At 43.2% G+C, this 18,661-nt stretch overlaps 1 protein-coding gene across 1 annotated transcript in view; it reads right to left on the minus strand.

Moving 5' to 3' along the window:
* The window catches only part of htr2aa (5-hydroxytryptamine (serotonin) receptor 2A, genome duplicate a), a 114,005-nt gene extending 105,198 nt beyond the window's left edge, over positions 1-8,807 (minus strand). Inside the window, exon 1 of the mRNA XM_067992274.1 lies at positions 8,376-8,807. Coding sequence (XP_067848375.1) covers positions 8,376-8,754 — 379 coding nt within the window. The 5' untranslated portion in view covers positions 8,755-8,807. The remainder of the gene's footprint in view (positions 1-8,375) is intronic.
* Between the last annotated feature and the right edge of the window lie 9,854 nt (positions 8,808-18,661).

Here is an 18,661-nt window from a genome sequence, read left to right on the forward strand (position 1 = left end):
ATTATTAGAAATATTTTCAGTGTAACCTAGGCACAGCTCGTTGTTGTCAATAGGATTCCAGTACATCATGTTTTGATTAAAAGTTAGTTTCCAAAAATTGCAATAATCCCAGCAACTAACAAGGACCAAGAATAAGAAACAAACTTTAATCACTTCTACTAATTAATAATGAAACACCACCAATACTGGCAGTGACATGGGCTGCTGAGTGATATTCTCACTGTAACAACAATCATACGCTTACATTGCACAAGGTCCGATCTGTGCACAAATCAGTTCAACTTTTGACATGTTTCATTTCTCACTTTTTTTCACATCGGGCTTGTAATTGATTGCTCATGAATGTCGAGATTCTGGAATATGAGCATCAGTCAGAACCGATACTACGATTTCGCGTGTTAAAGGGTAGGGGAAAAAAGAAACTTACGCACACAGGTGAAAATGAGCATCAGAGCAGCAGTGATCTTGATGTTTAGTTACTTCTCAAAAGGCCCAGTCTCCAAAATTCAGCTCAGCGCCCACAGTATGTGACACACATACGGCCTTGGACTCCATGAGACCTCTGTTTTCCCCTTACATGGCAATTGACAGCTAGAGGGTATAGCCATAAATGTAGGCACCCTAAGCCAGGAATTCTCGCTCCTAAATATGGAAGGGGATCAGGTGGTGGCTGGTTCTCCAAGTGAGTACTCAGGAGTCTGATAGGACGATGGCCAGGAGTTGACAGGAGGCCTGGACAACACCCCTAGGGGTGGGTTGGCACGTGCCGGAGTTTCTGGCTGCATGTGCAGGTGGGTGTTTGCGCCTAACCCAGTGACCCCGCAGACTCTAGCACTGACCAAAGAATTTTCGAAACCGTTGGGGGTAATTTTAACCTAACTCGCTGGACAGGAATCCCACTTGATCGGGTGGAACACCGGTTTTATACCCTGCCTAAAATTACTCTCCATTGACTTCAATGGAGAGTAAAATCGGGCAGGGTGTAAAACCAACATTGCACCCAATCTCGTCAATTTCCCGACGGTCGGGTTAGGTTAATATTGCCTCCATTAAGTCTGAATTTCACAAACCACTATGAGTAAGCTAAAGCCACTTTGACCTTGGTCCATAACAAAGTCACCAGGTTTTACTGGACACTTTGCCGCTGCCCTCTCCTTGCCACAGCTGCATGAGTTTACGGTTGGAATGAAGAATGAATCTGCCACGTTCCAATGCCTGTTGGATTCTGTTCTGACAGGGGTCAGGGATTAAAACCCATTACACACTGAGGATATTGCCATTTTCAGTCGGACCTACAGATGGACACCTCACCCACATCACTAACACATTGGGCATGATTTTAACTTGGAGCTGAGAACCCAGCCCGTCCCTAGATATTCGGGTGGGAAACCCGGAAGCCCATTGAGTGCCTCGCAATCTGCGATTGCAACTCAATTGAAGGTGAGTATTTGAGCTTCCGGGTTTTCCATGCAGCCAGATTGACAGGTTGGCTGCCTGTCGGAAGGGAAAGGGGCCGTGAATCAGAGAGGGGGGCGGGAAGGAGAGAGAGATTGTGGGGCTCGAACAAATCAGAGGGTGGATAGGGGGTTCGCGGATGAAATCAGGTGGGTCCAGCCAGCATCAGGATCGGGGTGGGGGGGCTCCAGCACGGTGGGGGGGGTCCAGCATTGGGGGAGGTCTAGCATCGGGGATTGGGTTCCAGCATCGGTGGGGGGCTCCAACATCGGGGGGGGGGAGGTCCAGCATTGGGGGGGGTTCTAGCATTGGTGGGGGGCTCCAACATCGGGGGGGGGGTCCAGCATTGGGGGGGGGTTCTAGCATCGGGGATCGGGGGGGTCCAGGCATCGGGGGTGGGGGTGAGTCCAACATTGGGGATCGGGGTGGGGTTGGCTGATAGTGGGGTCATGTCCCATCAGGTGAGCTTGTTGGGCCTGGATGAAACATTCCTGCACCTCCGGGCCCACAAGCAGTGTAACAAAGGCACTCACCTCATGGGTCTAGCCCTTCCTGCCTGCTTTCACCTGAACAGGTAAGGTTAAATTCATTTTACTTTTGTAATACACAAACACTTAAGTACCTCACCTATTTCAATGAGGTACATTGCCCCTTTAAGTATCGGCCCTTCGGCTTTAAGTAAGGCGAACTTCCAGGTGTCTGTTGCGCACAAGCGTCCAAATGAGCCTGGGTCAAACCTGGAAGTGTGCGTGTTGGAGCCGGGATGCGGTCCCGCTCCAAAAAGCTGTTATTTTAACCTACCGCCTGCCCCCAACCCACCTATTCTTGGGGGTTAAAATTATCCCCAACGAATCAGTTGATCACAGCTGGGCTGACAGTAAAGGCCGCAAACTGCAACTTTAGCACGGCTGAGGAATCATAGAAATTTACAGCACAGAAGGAGGCCATTCGGCCTGTCTCTGCTGGCCGAAAAAGAGCTATCCAGCCTAATCCCACTTTCCAGCACTTGGTCAGTAGCCCTGTAGGTTACGGCACTTCAAGTGCACATCCAAGTACTTTTTAAATGTCATGAGGGTTTCTGCCTCTACCATCCTTTCAGGCTGTGAGTTCCAGTCCCCCACCACCCTCTGGGTGAAAAAAATTCTCCTCAGCTCCCCTCGAATCCTTTTGCCAATTACATTAAATCTATGCCCCCTGGTCACTGACCCCTCTGCTAAGGGAAATAGGTTCTCCCTATCCATTTTATCTAGGTCCCTCATAATTTTATATACCTCAATTAAATCTCCCTTCAGCCTCCTCTGTTCCAAAGAAAACAACCCCAGCTTATCCAATCTTTCCTTATAGCTAAAATTCTCTAGTCCTGGCAACATCCTCGTAAATCTCCTCTGTACCCTCTCTAGTGGAATCACATCTTTCCTGTAATGTGGTGACCAGAACTGTACGCAGTACTCAAGCTGTGGCCTAACCGGTGTTTTATACAGTTCTAGCATAACCTCCCTGCTCATATAGTCTATGCCTCAGCTAATAAAAGAAAGTATCCCTTATGCCTTCTTAACCACCTTATCTACCTCTCCTGCTCCCTTCAGGGATCTGTGGACAGGCACTCCAAGGCCCCTCACTTCCTCTACACTTCTTAGTGTAGAGTAAAAAAAAATATAAGGAAACCCCCTTACGTGTATCAAAGATCTTAAAATCATTCCATTCTTTAAATTTATTAATGTCAAATTTCACCCAGAGTTCATTTATTGTGTATTCCCTTGCCTTGTTTGTTCTCCCCAAATGCATTACCTCACACTTCTCCGGATTGAAATCCATTTGCCACTTTTCTGCCCACCTGACCAGTCCATTGATATCTTCCTGCAGTCCACAGCTTTCCTCCTCACTATCAACCACACGGCCAATTTTTGTATCATCTGCAAACATCTTAATCATGTCCCCTACATTTAAGTCTAAATCATTGATATATAGCACAAAAAGCAAGGGACCTAGTACTGAGCCCTGCGGAACCCCACTGGAAACAGCCTTTCGATCACAAAAACATAGATCATTTTTTGTCTGATTACACACCTGTGAAGCACCTTGGGATGTTTTACTACATTAAAGGTACTATATTAATGTAAGTTGTTGTCATTGTGTGGGTGGGGAGGGGGGAATAGTTACTGCTACAATTCACTTCTTCTATTGTTGTTTCACAAATTTGGCAGTTAAAGCTTCAGACAAAGGCTAGAAGTTGTGTAATTCTGCCACTTTCTGAAGGCAAGGAGGACTAGGTAGGGGCACCTGATCAGACCACAGACTGAAATAAACTGAAGAGGGTTCTGTGTTTATTCCCTGGACATGCAGCCAATTTTACCTCAATATCTGAACAAGTGAGACATAGGGAACTGGGGCTCAGACACGCAAATCACCCAAAACACAGTAGCCAAAAAAATCTAGAGTAAAAAAAAAGTAACAAAACCCCCTTACGTGTATCAAAGATCTTAAAATCATTCCATTCTTTAAATTGATTAATGTCAAATTTCACCCAGAGTTCAATACTCACTTTTTGATAACTTCCTCCCTGCCTGCATAATTCTGCACAAGTTGTTCACAACTGGCCTTTAACAAAGTCCTTACAAGCAAAATGTTAGGAACATAGAAACATTAGGAACAAGAGTAGGCCATTCAGCCCCTCGGGTCTGCTCCGCCATTCAATCATATCATGGCTGATCTACACCTCAACTCCATTTCCCCTCCATGTCCTGGAATACTGCATACAGTTTTGGTGTCCATACTTAAGAAAAGACATACTTGCTCTTGAGGCAGTACAAAGAAGGTTCACTCGGTTAATCCCGGGGATGAGGGGGCGGACATATGAGGAGAGGTTGAGTAGATTGGGACTCTACTCATTGGAGTTCAGAAGAATGAGAGGCGATCTTATTGAAACATATAAGATTGTGAAGGGGCTTGATCGGGTGGATGCGGTAAGGATGTTCCCAAGGATGGGTGAAACTAGAACTAGGGGGCATAATCTTAGAATAAGGGGCTGCTCTTTCAAAACTGAGATGAGGAGAAACTTCTTCACTCAGAGGGTGGTAGGTCTGTGGAATTTGTTGCCCCAGGAAGCTGTGGAAGCTACATCATTAAATAAATTTAAAACGGAAATCGACAGTTTCCTAGAAGTAAAGGGAATTAGGGGTTACGGGGAGAGGTCAGGAAATTGGACATGAATTTAAATTTGAGGTTAGGATCAGATCAGCCATGATCTTATTGAATGGCAGAGCAGGCTCGAGGGGCCGATTGGCCTACTCCTGCTCCTATTTCTTATGTTCTTATGTTGCTTTGTTAAAGCATGCTCGCCAACTTTTTCCTATCCGATATTCAATACGAGCTATCTCAGAGCATTTCTAAACACGAGCAAATAGTCCTTCAGCATGTTCTACTCATAATGCACAAATCTTTATGCATGTCTAGTTTTGCATTAGCGTTAGGAATCTATGGAAAATATGGTCCCCGGTGCACTCCTGACACCGCTCAGGGTGCTTCAGTGCACATGAATCTCATTTGCCTGGCTGGGACATATATGAACACACAGGTTTCCGGTGATGATTTCAGAAATGGATATCAATTCAGTCTCCTATAACTATTTGTTTGCAGACAACTGTAGAGAGGAAAATTTAGCCCCTAGTGTTTTTATGATGAATCTGAAATTACATTCAACACAAACGCTCCCTAGTTCAATCTCACCCATATCGTTAGTCTTTCTTGCATTCCACCTGACAAGCACAATTAAATGAACCATAAACAAAATAACAATTACATTTTTTAACTTACAACCTTATTTTCTTATTTTCTTGATCACCCACGTCAAATCTCTCTCTCACACACACACACACATATATCTATAATATATTAAAAATCTAACATCTGTGCGCATTTCTTATGAGCTTTAGTCATTATCAATTCCTACTGCCCCATTTATAATGGAAACTTGTCACGCTGAAACTACATTCTCTGGCACTGTAGTTCAGTTAAAGAATCTCTCTCTTTTGAGGTTTAAGGAATTTTTTTTACACAAAAGCTTGGAAGTTGCATGGATGATAAACCTTTGAGTGTTTTTGTTTGTTTATGAAAATTGATGTTTATTATAGATTGTCTAATTCAGCAAACTCATAAATGGTGGAGTAAAGAGTAAATTTTCCAATTCTGTACTGCTCGCACATGTCAGGAGAACACACCAGGAAACTGTACACCCCCAGCCTGTGATTTTCCATCTACTAACTTTAATTGTGTTAAGGAATATAAAGACAGGAACTGGATGATGATGGGGAAAGTGGTGGTGGGGTTATCTGAGGGCACAAAAAGGGCTATGGATAGGTTGGAGAGGAGGAATATGGTATGGGGTTTGAAAGGGCATTTTGGATCTCATTCTCCTGGTCCCACCACCCCCACAAGGCTGCTAGAACCTGCTCCCCCCAATACTGTCAGATCCCACCAACCACCAATGCTGCCAGTCTCTGTCCCCCTCTGCTATGAAACCCTCCTCCCCAATCCTGCTGGATCCAAAATCTCCTCCCCAGACTGCCCACCCCTCCATCCCAGATCCCAGTACCCTCAGTGCTCATAAGTGCTCGGAGCATATTCCCAGTGCTCCCTGATCACAGAACCACCCGCAATGCTCCAAGACCTGGAGATCTCCCTCTCCAATATTCCCAGAACTACCCCAGTCTGCCTGGAACCCAAGGGTCCCCTTCCCAATGCTCCCTTGACCTGGGGCCCCTTCAAAATACTTAGACCCTGGGCGCCCTTCCCAGTGTTCCCAGATCCCAGTGCCACCCCCAATGTTAATAAGTCTTGTCCATACTAATACTACTTGGCATAACACCCCTGTTCCAATAAAACCTCCGACTCATCAGGAGCAATGTCACGGGCAATCTGCTGGTATATTATTAAAAATCTTGAATGTGGCATGCAACTTCTGTCCACAAACTTACTTTCTGTAACACTCTTTATGTCAACATTTAAAATGAAATCTGCATATGTGAGCACATACAATGAGCTTCTATATGCAAACATTTATATAAACATTTAATAATGGGAAAACCATATTAAAACATTCCGCCATCACAGTTTCCAATCAAATACCCAAAATACTTTCTGAAAACATTTTTGTCTGCCTTGTTTTCCACAATAAAATGAAATTTCTAATCCAAAATAAGATTTTTTGTCTTCTTCTTTAAGCCCTTCTTAAAACTTACTCCTTTGACCAACCTTTTTGTCACCCCATTAAATATCTCCTCCTTTGGCTCGGCGATCATTTATTTCTGTTATGCCTCTGTGATGCACCTTAGGACATTTTTCTATGTTAAAGGCACTATATAGATTGTTGTTGTTGATGTTGGGGCAGAGGGGGATGTTAGGAGAGTGAGGATGACATTAGGAGGAAAGAAACTACATATGGATTATGTTGGCCATGCTGATGTTATAAACACAGGTGAGACAAAAAGGACATGGTTAAGATTGATCTTATGCTGAGAAGGTGATTTAAATTTTCTGCATAAAATGCTATGCTCATGCAAGACAGAGAAGCAGTTGAACAGTGAAGGGCTCTGTGAGCTGTAAAATTCTAGTTAGTGTGAAATCTTTTAACCTTTAAAAGTTGCTGAGTGGCATGAAGCTCAGTGATTGCTAGATAACATCATGTCCAGGGTACTGAAACTCCATTGATTTTTTTAATTAGATGAATTGAATTTTGCACATCCTAAGTGGGACTAATTGGATAGCTCTTTCAAAGAGCCGGCACATGCACAATGGGCTGAATGGCCTCCTTCTGTGCTGTATGATTCAATGATTCTAAGTCCAAGCCCAAGCTTTTGGGAGAGGCTGAAGCCTTCAAGTAAAACTTTAAGTAAGGCATTAAAAGACACAAAGATAATTCAATGGATAAATTTACATTATTGGGAAACATGTATCTCTTTATTTTTTATTTTATTTAAACTCTTATTTTGGATATTAAAAATTTCAGTTAATGTGAAAAAAAGGGTGAATCAACAAATTTTCAGAAAGCGTTTTGAGCGATTTATGGGAACTCGGTGACCAAATTGCACAATCTTAGGGTAATATACTCAAACTATAAAATTGCAGCTATTGTGCGTCACACAGTGTGACATCTTTAACAATGAGAATACCTATCACAGTGCCACCTAGAGGAGTAACAGGTACTGCAGGTGCTTACAATGAGTTTTCAATGAAACATGTGCCGCATGCACCATGTTTAATATGTAATCAATTCACCTTGTGCTCGCTTTTAGTAGTACACAGGGAGATGTTTAAAACTACACAGGAAGACCGTTCAGGAACGGGGAGTTCTGCTTGCGTGACTCTATATAAAACCAGTAAAAGGCACATGACTCACTCTATTTTTGTTCCACAATGAAGAACGTGTTAATTGTACATAAATCAATTGATGAATAATTAAGTTCAGGTGCATGAACAATTGGGCACCCTCTGGCTCCCATATATAAGGGAGTGGGCTTAGGAAGAGATTGTGGGTTTTGGGTGTAATGTCAGCCCTTCACTGTCTGGCTGGCCATTTACAACACAGCATAGACTACTTAGTGTATTCAGGAAATAACAGAACTAAAAAAAAGCCAAACATTATCCCACTTCCCTGTGAGAAACAAAATCTAAGATTCAAGATAGATAATGGGCAGTGTTCTGAAGCGGAACTGAGGAAAATCACATTAATCAATTCATCCACATTATTGTCAGGAAACAGTTTGTGTTTAAGACCACATTTGCTTTGCTCAGCATTAATTCAATCTCCTCTCGCTTTGCACACAACAGAAGGCAGAGGGAAGCAAAGAGAAAGTGGATTTAGACAAACCACATCAAGAGTTAACATTTTTTTATTGTCCAAGAAAAATGCTGTACGTACTTACCGTACAGGACAGTGATCAGTGAGATGGGCATGACGAGAATCCCCACCAGCATGTCTGCTATTGCCAGAGACATTAGGAAGTAGTTTGTGGCATTCTGCAGTTTTTTCTCAAGTGACACCGCCATGATAACAAGAATGTTTCCACCAATCGTTAAGATTATTATGATGATAATAAGCAGAGCTGGCCAGTTCTTCCCCTTTCTGTCACCGCAGGTTTCGTTTAGTAGGGCTTCAGGGACTAGGGTTAAGTTACAAGAGCCAGATCTGTTTGCCAGTCCTATCAGGGCTCTGCTGCTGAGTGCACTAAGATTCAGCAGTAAGGATGCAGAGGAGTACGTGGTCAGGTTAAGAGAGTTCCCTACTTCACTTAAAGAACTCATTCTCTGAACCTCAGCTTTCGAGACTCATCAGCAAAACCGATCACATTTGAAGTGTGTCACCGTCATAGATAAAAGTAACATGGGTCCTGACACCTATCACCATTAATTTGGACGTCAAAAGCCGTCATTCTTCTTCCAGTCTCTCTTGTGAAGCATTACAGACTATATCCACTCTGTTCCCTTCACCGTTCCCAGAAAACACCTACTCCAGACTGAAACTGCAGCAGCAGAACCATCCCAAGTAATTCATCCTTGCGTATATTCATTGCTGTTTCTTTTCAGTAACCCCTTCCAAAGGCAGATTTTTTTTTAAAGAGGCTGTTCTTATTGCAGTCACGGGAAAAGAATCTTTATCCCACATCGAAACTGCACTTGTAAAGCCAGTCCTTAACCTCAGGCTTGTTATTTATTCTTCACTACTAAAGCTGCTGATTTTACACCTTCCAAAGCTAAGATTGTTTCCTTTTTGTTTTAAATGGATAGTTTCCCAGCATCAGGTTTGCAGAGTCGATGTACTTGTTTGCCAGTTAGTAGGATCAGTCTGTGGTCTGTGAATTTTCATTCATCCTCCAGTGCATTTGCTCGCTGTCTTTCCTTCAGTTGCTCTCACCTCCCTTTGGCAGGGAATCAGCAATGACTGCTCAGTGTGGGTGGGTTGCACCACTAAGTATGGGACTTCCAACAAAGCACTTTCATCATCTTTCCTACCAGAACTTGTCCGCAGTGTTCCTCCGTCAGATACTGAAAGGATAAATAGAATATGAGCAATGCTTCAATTATCTGTGATGATGTCATTCTGACCATACTCATCAACCAAAAAGATTAATTTCCACACAAAGCACTTCATTTCACGTCTAGAAGATAATGTTATCACTCAATCTGTAATTATCATACAAAGTCTACATTGAATACTTTGATTTGCCGTCTCCATTCACATTGGGAAGATAATTGAAGTATGACTGACAGATGTGAACTGTAGGGGTGCTTAATCCAAACTTATCCAAGTTCAGTCTATCTGCATTCATTTGGAAAATAAAATTGTAGTCCATGATCTAGTCAAGTACATACATGCAATCCATGAAGCACTCTTGTAGATACACACAGTCCATGATCTACTCATATACATACACAAAGTTCATGATCTACACATGCACACACACAGTCCATGATCTACTCACATACATAAACACACTCCATGATCTACGCATATATATAAACAAAGTTCATAATCTACTCATATACATAGAACTGTCCATGATCTATTCATGTAAATACACACATTCCATGATCTACTCATACACATATCTAGGAACAGGAGGCGGCCATTCAGCCCCACGAGCCTGTTCTGTCATTCCAATAGATGATGGGTCTTCTGTACCTCAACTCCATTTGTTCCATATCCCTTGAAAGCCTTACCTAATGAAAAATTTCAGTCTTGAAAATTTAAATTGATCCAGCATCCACAGCCTTTTGGGGGAAGAGAATTCCTGACTTCCACTACCCTTTGTGCAAAAAAAACAGATTTCAGTCCTAACTGACCGAGCTAAGATTATGACCTCTTGTTCCAAGTTCCCCACCAGAGGAAATAGCTTACCTTTATCTATCCTATCAAATCCGTTTCTCATTTTAAACACCTCAATTAGATCACCCCATAACCTTCTAAACTCAAGGGAATAAAAACCATGTTTATGAAAGCTGGTCTCATATTTTAACCCTTTAAGCCCTGGTATCTAGTGAATCTGCGCTGCACCCCTTCCAAGGCCAATATATCTTTCCTGAGGTGCGGTGCCCAAAACTGTATCAGATCCAGATCCAGATGTACACACATACAGCTAGGATCCTGGTTAAAATTTAATTTTGGCTAGTGTTAGTAAATCAAGCGCCTAAGTTAGAAATTTTAAACAATAATCTTTTTTTAAAAACCCGTGGTTGTCAAAGAAAGGCTGTTATTTGCATGTACGGATATGTGTGGGGTGGGATGGTGTGTGGAGGCAGTATGCACCTGCCTTCTGTTAGCCTGAGTTGGGTGGGCGGTGTTATTGTTATACAATGTTATGATAGTTCAGTGACATGCAGTGTAGAGAAGGTGTCAATGGAGACAGGGGTTGATTATATGTGCATTATGCATTGATTTCCATCTATAGCCCAAGGATGATATGTGACATATATTCTGGCATGCTGGGCTGGGGAGTGTCTGTATCTGCTTTCATGGTCTCTCCTAATCATTCTATAGGGGCATGGTGGTATAGTGATTTTGTTACTGGACTGATAATCCAGAGGCCTGGACTAATAATCCAGGGAGCATGAATTCAAATCCCACCATGGTAGTTTGAGAATTTGAAATCAATTTTTTTAAAACTCTGGAAATAAAAAGGTGGTATCTGCAAAAGTGACCACGAAGCTATCAGATTGTCATAAAAATCCGATTGGCTCACTAATATCCTTTAGGGAAAGAAATCTGCCGTCCTTACCTGGTCTGGCCAATATGTGACTCCAGTCCCACACCAATCTAGATGACTTTTAACTGTTCTCTGAAGTGGTCTAGTAAGCCACTCAGTTTTATTAAACTACCCAGTGGTTCAAGAAAAAGGCCCACCACCACCTCCTTAGGGCAACTAGGGATGGGCAATAAATGCCGGTCTTACATTCCACATCCTTAGAATAATTTTTTTTTAAAGTCCTTGACTATCAAATGCGGCCTTTTGCACTAATGCACCATCCCATTTGAAAGTCAGCCTTTGATTCAGAAAACCCTCTGAATCTGAGTCCAAACCCAACTATATCTGAACATTCAACCCCAGTGAACAGTTAAGAAGAGCTAATGACGAACAGTGCAAACACACGGCTAAGAAAGTAAAAGCAAGAAGACCTTTTTTAAACTCAAGGTGATTCTGAAAGCAAACCTCAATTTACAATAGCAATTTTATATATCATAGATAAAATGCGATCACAATGATTAGAGACTTGCAGCACAAAACTAGCACTTGTTATTGTTGTCCCACTTCTTGCTGTGGTAAATCTTGTACCGTTCTCCCTAGCCATGTGATAAAATACTCACTTAAACTAACATAATTATAGATTAGAACATAAGAACAAAAGAAATAGGAGCAGGTGTAGGCCATCCGGCCCCTCGAGCCTGCTCTGCTATTCAACAAGATCATGGCTGATCTTCGACCTCAATGCCATTTTCCTGCACTATCCCCATATCCCTTGATGCCTTTAATATATAGAAATCTATCGATCTCCGTTTTGAATGTACTCAATGACTGAGCCTCCACAGCCCTCTGGGTACAGAATTCCAAAGATTCACCACCATCTGAGTGAAAAGATTTCTCCTCATCTCAATTCTAAATGGCCTACCCCTTATTCTGAGACTGTGACCCCTGGTTCTAGACTCCTCAGCCAGAGGCAACATCCTTCTTGCATCTACCCTGTTGCGCCCTGTAAGAATTTTGTATGTTTCAATGAGATCACCTCTCATTCTTCTAAACTCTAGAGAATACAGGCATAGTCTACTCAATCTCTCCTCATACGACAATCCTGCCATCCCAGGAATCAGTCTGGCGAACCTTAGTTGCACTCCCTCTGTGGCAAGTATATCCTTTCTTAGGTAAGGAGACCAACATTGTACACAATACTCCAGGTGTGGTCTCACCAAGGCCCTATATAATTGCAGTAAGACACCTTTACTCCTGTACTCAAATTCTCTTGTAATAAAGGCCAACATACCATTTGCTTTCCTAATTGCTTGCTGCACCTGCATGTTAGCATTCAGTGACTCATGTACAAGGACACACAGGTCCCTTTGAACAACATTTCCCAATCTCTCACCATTTAAAAAATACTCTGCATTTCTGTTTTTCCTACCAAAGTGGATAACTTCACATTTTTCCACAATATAGTCCATCTGCCATGTTCTTGCCCACTCTCTTGGCCTGTCTACATCCCCTTGAAGCCTCTTGGCATTCTCCTCACAACTCACATTCCCACCTAGTTTTGTGTCATTAGCAAACTTGGAAATATCACATTTTGTCCCCTCATCCAAATCATTGATATAGATTGTGAATAGCTGGGGCCCAAGCACTGATCCCTGCAGTACCCCACTAGTCACAGTCTGCCAACCAGAAAAAGACCCGTTTATTCCTACTCTCTGTTTTTTGTCTTAACCAATTCTCAATCCATGCCAGTATATTACCTCCAATTCCACGTACTGTAACTTTGTTCACCAACCTCCTGTGTGGGACCTTATCGAAAGCTTTCTGAAAATCCAAATACGCCACATCCACTGGTTCCCCCTTATCTATTCTACTAGTTACATCCTCAAAGAACTCCAATAGGTTTGTCCAACTTGATTTCCCTTTCATAAATCCATGTTGACTCTGCCAAATCCTATTATTATTTTCTAAACGTCCTGTTATCACATCCTTTATAATAGATTCTAGCATTTTCCCTACTACTGATGTCAGGCTAACAGGTCTGTAGTTCCCTGTTTTCTCTCTCCCTCCTTTGTTGAATAGTGGGGTTACATTTGCTACTCTCCAATCTGCAGGAACCATTCCAGAATTTTGGAAGATGACAACTAGTGCATCCACTATCTCTATAGCCACCTCTTTCAAAACCCTGGGATGTCGATCATCAGGTACTTGGGATATATTGACTTTCAGTCCCATTTATTTCTCTAGTATTATTTTTTTATTAAAACTAATTTCTTTCAGTTCCTCATTCTCGCCAGACCCTTGGTTCTCTAGTATTTCTGGGAGGTTTTTTGTGTCATCTTCCGTGAAGACAGACACAAAGGGCCCAATATTAGGAGGGAGGCGGGTTGGCAGCTGGGGGGTCGACTGGGCGCGTGGGTAATGCGCCCTATGAAATCGGTGGGTTTGGCACGCGATCGTAAGTAAATTGAAGCCACTTACCTTGGCTTCCGGGTTTCACGCTGGAAAGCTGCGCAGCAGGCGGACTGTGCACCTGCATCATAGGCTGTCAGCTGGAGGAGCCCTATTTAAAGGGGCAGTCCTCCACTGACTGACGCTGCAGAAAATAGGCAAAATTACAGCATGGAGCAGCCCAGGGGGAAGGCTGCTCCCAGGTTTAGTGATGCCCCTCACTCCAGGTCTTACTGAATGGGGTGAGGAGGAGGAGGAAGAGGAGGAGAAGGGAGATCTTCCACCCGGCGGATGGGAGGAAGTGGCCTGCCTCTGCCACCACGAAGGCCTGACTCGAGGTGGCAGAGGAGGTCATCAGCGCCACCCTCTCATATTCACCCTCTCATGCATCTCTTTCACGGTCAGCCTCACCCAACCTGCCACTACCTGTGCTGCAGCCACAGGGCATGCAGCACGTATGTGCAGTAGGAAGCGTAAGGCAAATGTGTCGTGAGCATGAAGGGGATGCACAAGGGTGTTTGAGAGTTTTTCATGGTTTTTACTTACATTTGATTTCTGATCAACTCACATTACATATTATATTGTCACCACTACTGCCACGTCTTGGCCATTCTTGACTGACTTGTGCAATAATACCCTTTCATGAGGTTCTCCATGAACACCCTTGATGCCACCCATTGGGTCACCCTACAGTGGGTGTATGTGTAGTTGCATGACTACTTTGTGCAGGTGCCTGTTGCCCAGCATTGTGTTGTGTAGCTCCACGTGGTGGAAGTGGACGGCGTGCCTGGCGAGGCTGGTGATATTGCTCGTCCTCCAATGGAGTGATGATTGCAGCTATGGACCCCCCCCCCCCCGATCCTGACGGTGTGAGTGTGAGGGGGTCCGCAAAGTAGGTAAGTGTGTTTGGACAGCAGAGTTTAGGGTATGATGTAATAATTTTGAGTATGGAGACAATGGTGTGGCAGGAAAAACTTTGTCTGAGGTGACAGAGTACCCTGCTGCAATGAATGAGGTATTCCCCCCAACTGTCAAGGAATTCTCTGCATCTCCCAATGACTGCTGACTGGAACACGTCTGCAACAACAGGAAGTGTTTCCCACAGCATGGGAAACATGTTGAGGAGAGTCCAAAATCACATCCCTGCTATAATCTCTTCCCAATAAGGTCCGTCAACGACCTCAAGTACCTCCCTAACTATCTAAACTGTCATCCCGCCGGCTTTAATTGCTGGTGGGAGTCCCGCATGCGGGGGCTGCACGCGCACCGATTCGCGTCATTGGGAAACCCGGAAGTGGGTGGGTTGGAGCCGGGCTCCAGACCCGCTCCGGGATTCCCCAATTTTAGGAACCCCCCTGCCACGAACGCACCCGCTCGGCCATCCTAAACTTGACCTCAAAGTATTGTTTAATTCCTCTGCCATTTCCTTATTCCCCATTATAAATTCTCCCGTCTCTGTCTGTAAGGGACCCACATTTGCCTTCGCCAGTCTTTTCCTTTTTACATACCTATAGAAGCTTTTACAGTCCGTTTTTATTTTTCTTGCTAGTTTACTCTTATATTCTGTTTTCCCTTTCTTTATCAATTTCTTGGTCCTCCTTTGCTGAATTCTAAAATGCTCCCAATCCTCAGGCTTGCTGCTTTTTCTGGCAACTTTATATGCCTCTTTCTTTGATTTAATACTATCTTTAATTTCTCTTGTTAGCCACCATTGGACCACTTTTCCTGTTGGGTTTTTGTGCCTTAAAGGAATATATATTTGTTGCAAATTATGTATTAATTCTTTAAATGTCTACCATCATACCTCTTAATGTAGTTCCCCAATCAACCACAGCCAACTTGCGCCTCATACCTTTGTAGTTTCCTTTGTTTAGATTTAAGACCCTAGTTTCGGATTAATTAGATATACTTAATAACAGCTAGATTCAGGAAAGATTTTTTTTCTCAGAAAATACAGTCTCATCCCTGCAGTTTTCAATGACTGGAATTGGAAGTGACGTTGGAACAAACAGTTTTTGGCATCGTTAAAAATGCAAAGGTAGGTTTTTCCCACATTAAAAGGGTTAAAATGAGCCATGGTTGTTGATGGCACTGACGTGTCCCTGGATGGCTATTTAAAGGCTGCAGTATTCCAGAGGCTGTATTAAATGTGGCTTTGTATATTTGAATGGACTTGCTGTTATGTACAGGGTGCATGTAAAATGAAACAATGAAGTCATGCATTTGGCAACATCTGTTTTAAGGATTGCAACCTGTCATTTTACATTTGCAAAATTAACCTTCAACCTTTGACTTCACCAAGTAGCTTGGGTGCCTAAGACAGGCTTGGGTGGCGGTTAAGACAGTGAGGGAGTTACTTCTACGATTTTGGCATATACCACAGAAAATCTACAAAGGCAGCCCAGTGGCCTCACTATTCCCCACAAAATGAAGTCCCAACCTCTTGTCCGTGCCAAAAAAGGGTGTCATGGAATCACGGGGAAGATGCTGGGCTCTCGCTCCAAAAGAAAGCAAAAGCAGAGCAAAAGTGGTTTGAGATCACTCTGGGGCTCCACTTAGTGTCTGGTTACAGATTGCAAGTCACCTGAAGTGTACATGCCTGGCAGAACCGAAAAAGGAGAGAAATATCCGCAAGTCAATCATAGTCCTTGGTTATCAAGGTACTACTTAAAATCATGGGAAACTGGCCAGGACTTACCTGTGCTTTGAACATCCACTGTTTTCTGTCTTCTCACCTTAAAAGCATTGCTAGAAGTAAAAGTACATTGCAACTGAAATATTTAGACAGCAGCCGGGGAGTATGGTTGTGTGATGGGTATGGCACTGGACTAATAATCCCAGATGATGCAAATTCAAATCTCACTATAGCAGTTTGAGAGTTTTAATTCAATTTAAAAACAATCTGGAAAAGTGTCCAATTGGTTCACTAATGTCCTTTAGGAAAGGAAACCTGCCATCCTTATCCGGTCTGACCTATATATGACTCCAGTCCCACATCAACCTCTTAACTGCCCTCTGAAGTGGCCTAACAGGCCACATAGTTGTAGAAGGCCCACCACCTTCTCAGGACAACTGGGAATGGGCAAAAAATGCTGGCCTTGCCAGCAACACCCAAATCCTGAGAATTAATTTATAAAAACTTATCTTTCTGAAATACCAAATGAGGACTGAAACTGGCTTCACCAACTTTTACTGTGATTTTCCAAAGAAAGCTCTTTTAAAAGGTCTTCACAAAAGAACTTTAGCCAGTTTTATATTTGTGTGAGGAGGCAGATGTCCTTCAACATTTTCACTATGCTTATGTCACACACAAGCAGCATAATGATATGTTTTGATGGAGTTTACTTCATTGTGCCAAGCCTTTGTTGAAAAGTTTATCCAAATGCTTTTTCAATTAAACTGTTGTCCCTAACACTATTGGCATCTAAAGCATTAGGTCCTCATAGTGTCAAAAATGAATCATTTTGTTCCCTTCAAGTGAAGGGCACCAGCTCTTTAATGCTTAGGAAGAAATTATTATGAATTTAAGGTCACAACCCATTATAGAAATATTTCTACTTGGAAAAGACAGAATTTGATTTTGGGTTGTGACGACACATCGGTAGTTGCTAATATTTTTCTCAGAATTTTAATTAACTTTTGACCTAAAAATGTTTGAAAGAGTACACAGTATAGGGCCTCATAAAACTGAAATAAAATACATGGAACTTTTACCTGTAGTACCCAAGAAGATACTTTATTTATCCAGCAGTCCCTTCAAAATGATACAGTGCCTTTCTACAAATGCAATTTGCTAATTAGGACAATTTACAATTTTTTTCATTAATGAGCCAGCCTGTTTTTGGAGGTCAGCCTTGCTCATTGAATGCAGAACCAGACTGGAGCTGAAACAATTATCAACAACATCACAGTACAAAGGAAAAGCTGGCCGCATTCCAACTGACTTCAATAGAAATGAAAATCGGGAGAGATATATAACGGGCGGCTGATCATTTCACACTATCGCTCAAAGTCAAAATTACCCCCAAAGAGTGAATAATACCTGGAATGGCCTTCTGGGGTGAGACGGTGGAGGCAAAAAGGGGGATTTTAATTCCCTCTGGCAACGGAAACTGGAGGGAATAGGAATTAAAACCGAGTGGCTCTTTTCCCCCCTCCAATTCCTCCCCATGGCCATTTTAAGGCCGGGCGGCTGAGGCGTCTCCCTGACTCATGAATATATGCTAATCGGGGTCTTGTTGCTCAGATAGGACCCTGACCCAATTTTAACAGCCTGTTGACTGGACCATCCACCGTGGTCACTCCAACCAGAGATCTAGGCTCTCTCCCCCCTTCCCACTCACGGAACCCCGACGATCTATCCCTTCCCCCCATGACTTACCTGAATGCTGATAGCCGGCTGCTACTTTACACCTGTTTCAAGTGGGCAGCTGACCAGCGGGATGTTAATGAGGCCTGGCCATTAAAATCGACCAGCCCTCCCACGAAGACTCCCAGGCAGGAGGTTTGACAGCTCCCTTCTCCCCTCTCCCATCCTTGTTTCCGCCCGGGAGTTCAAATCCAGGCTAAACCATTGGGAGTCATTTAAGAGGCCGTTGGATGCTGTGATGGGGCTGGGGGTGGGACTGTAGGTTTCCATAGTGAGATACCCTCCCTCATCTATACTTATCTTTGTCATACTAAACCCAGACAGGTTCAGATTACTGGCTCAAACTTGGAAATTTTGCCACACTCGCGTCTTTCAGGTCCCTAACACCCCCGCCAACAACAACAACAACAAAACAACAACTTGCATTTATATAGAGCCTTTAATGTAGTAGAACGTCTCAAGGTGCTTCACAGGACCATTATCAAACAAAATTTTATCGAGCACCATAAGGAAATATTAGGACAGGTGAAAGAGGTAGGTTTTAAGAAGTGTCTTAAAAGAGGAGAGAGAGGTAGAGAGGCGGAGAGGTTTAGGGAGGGAATTCCAGAGCTCAGGACCTAGGCAGCTGAAGGCACGGCCGCCAATGGTGGAG

The sequence above is a fragment of the Heptranchias perlo genome, chromosome 11 (assembly GCF_035084215.1).
Source record: "Heptranchias perlo isolate sHepPer1 chromosome 11, sHepPer1.hap1, whole genome shotgun sequence".
NCBI lineage: Eukaryota > Metazoa > Chordata > Chondrichthyes > Hexanchiformes > Hexanchidae > Heptranchias > Heptranchias perlo.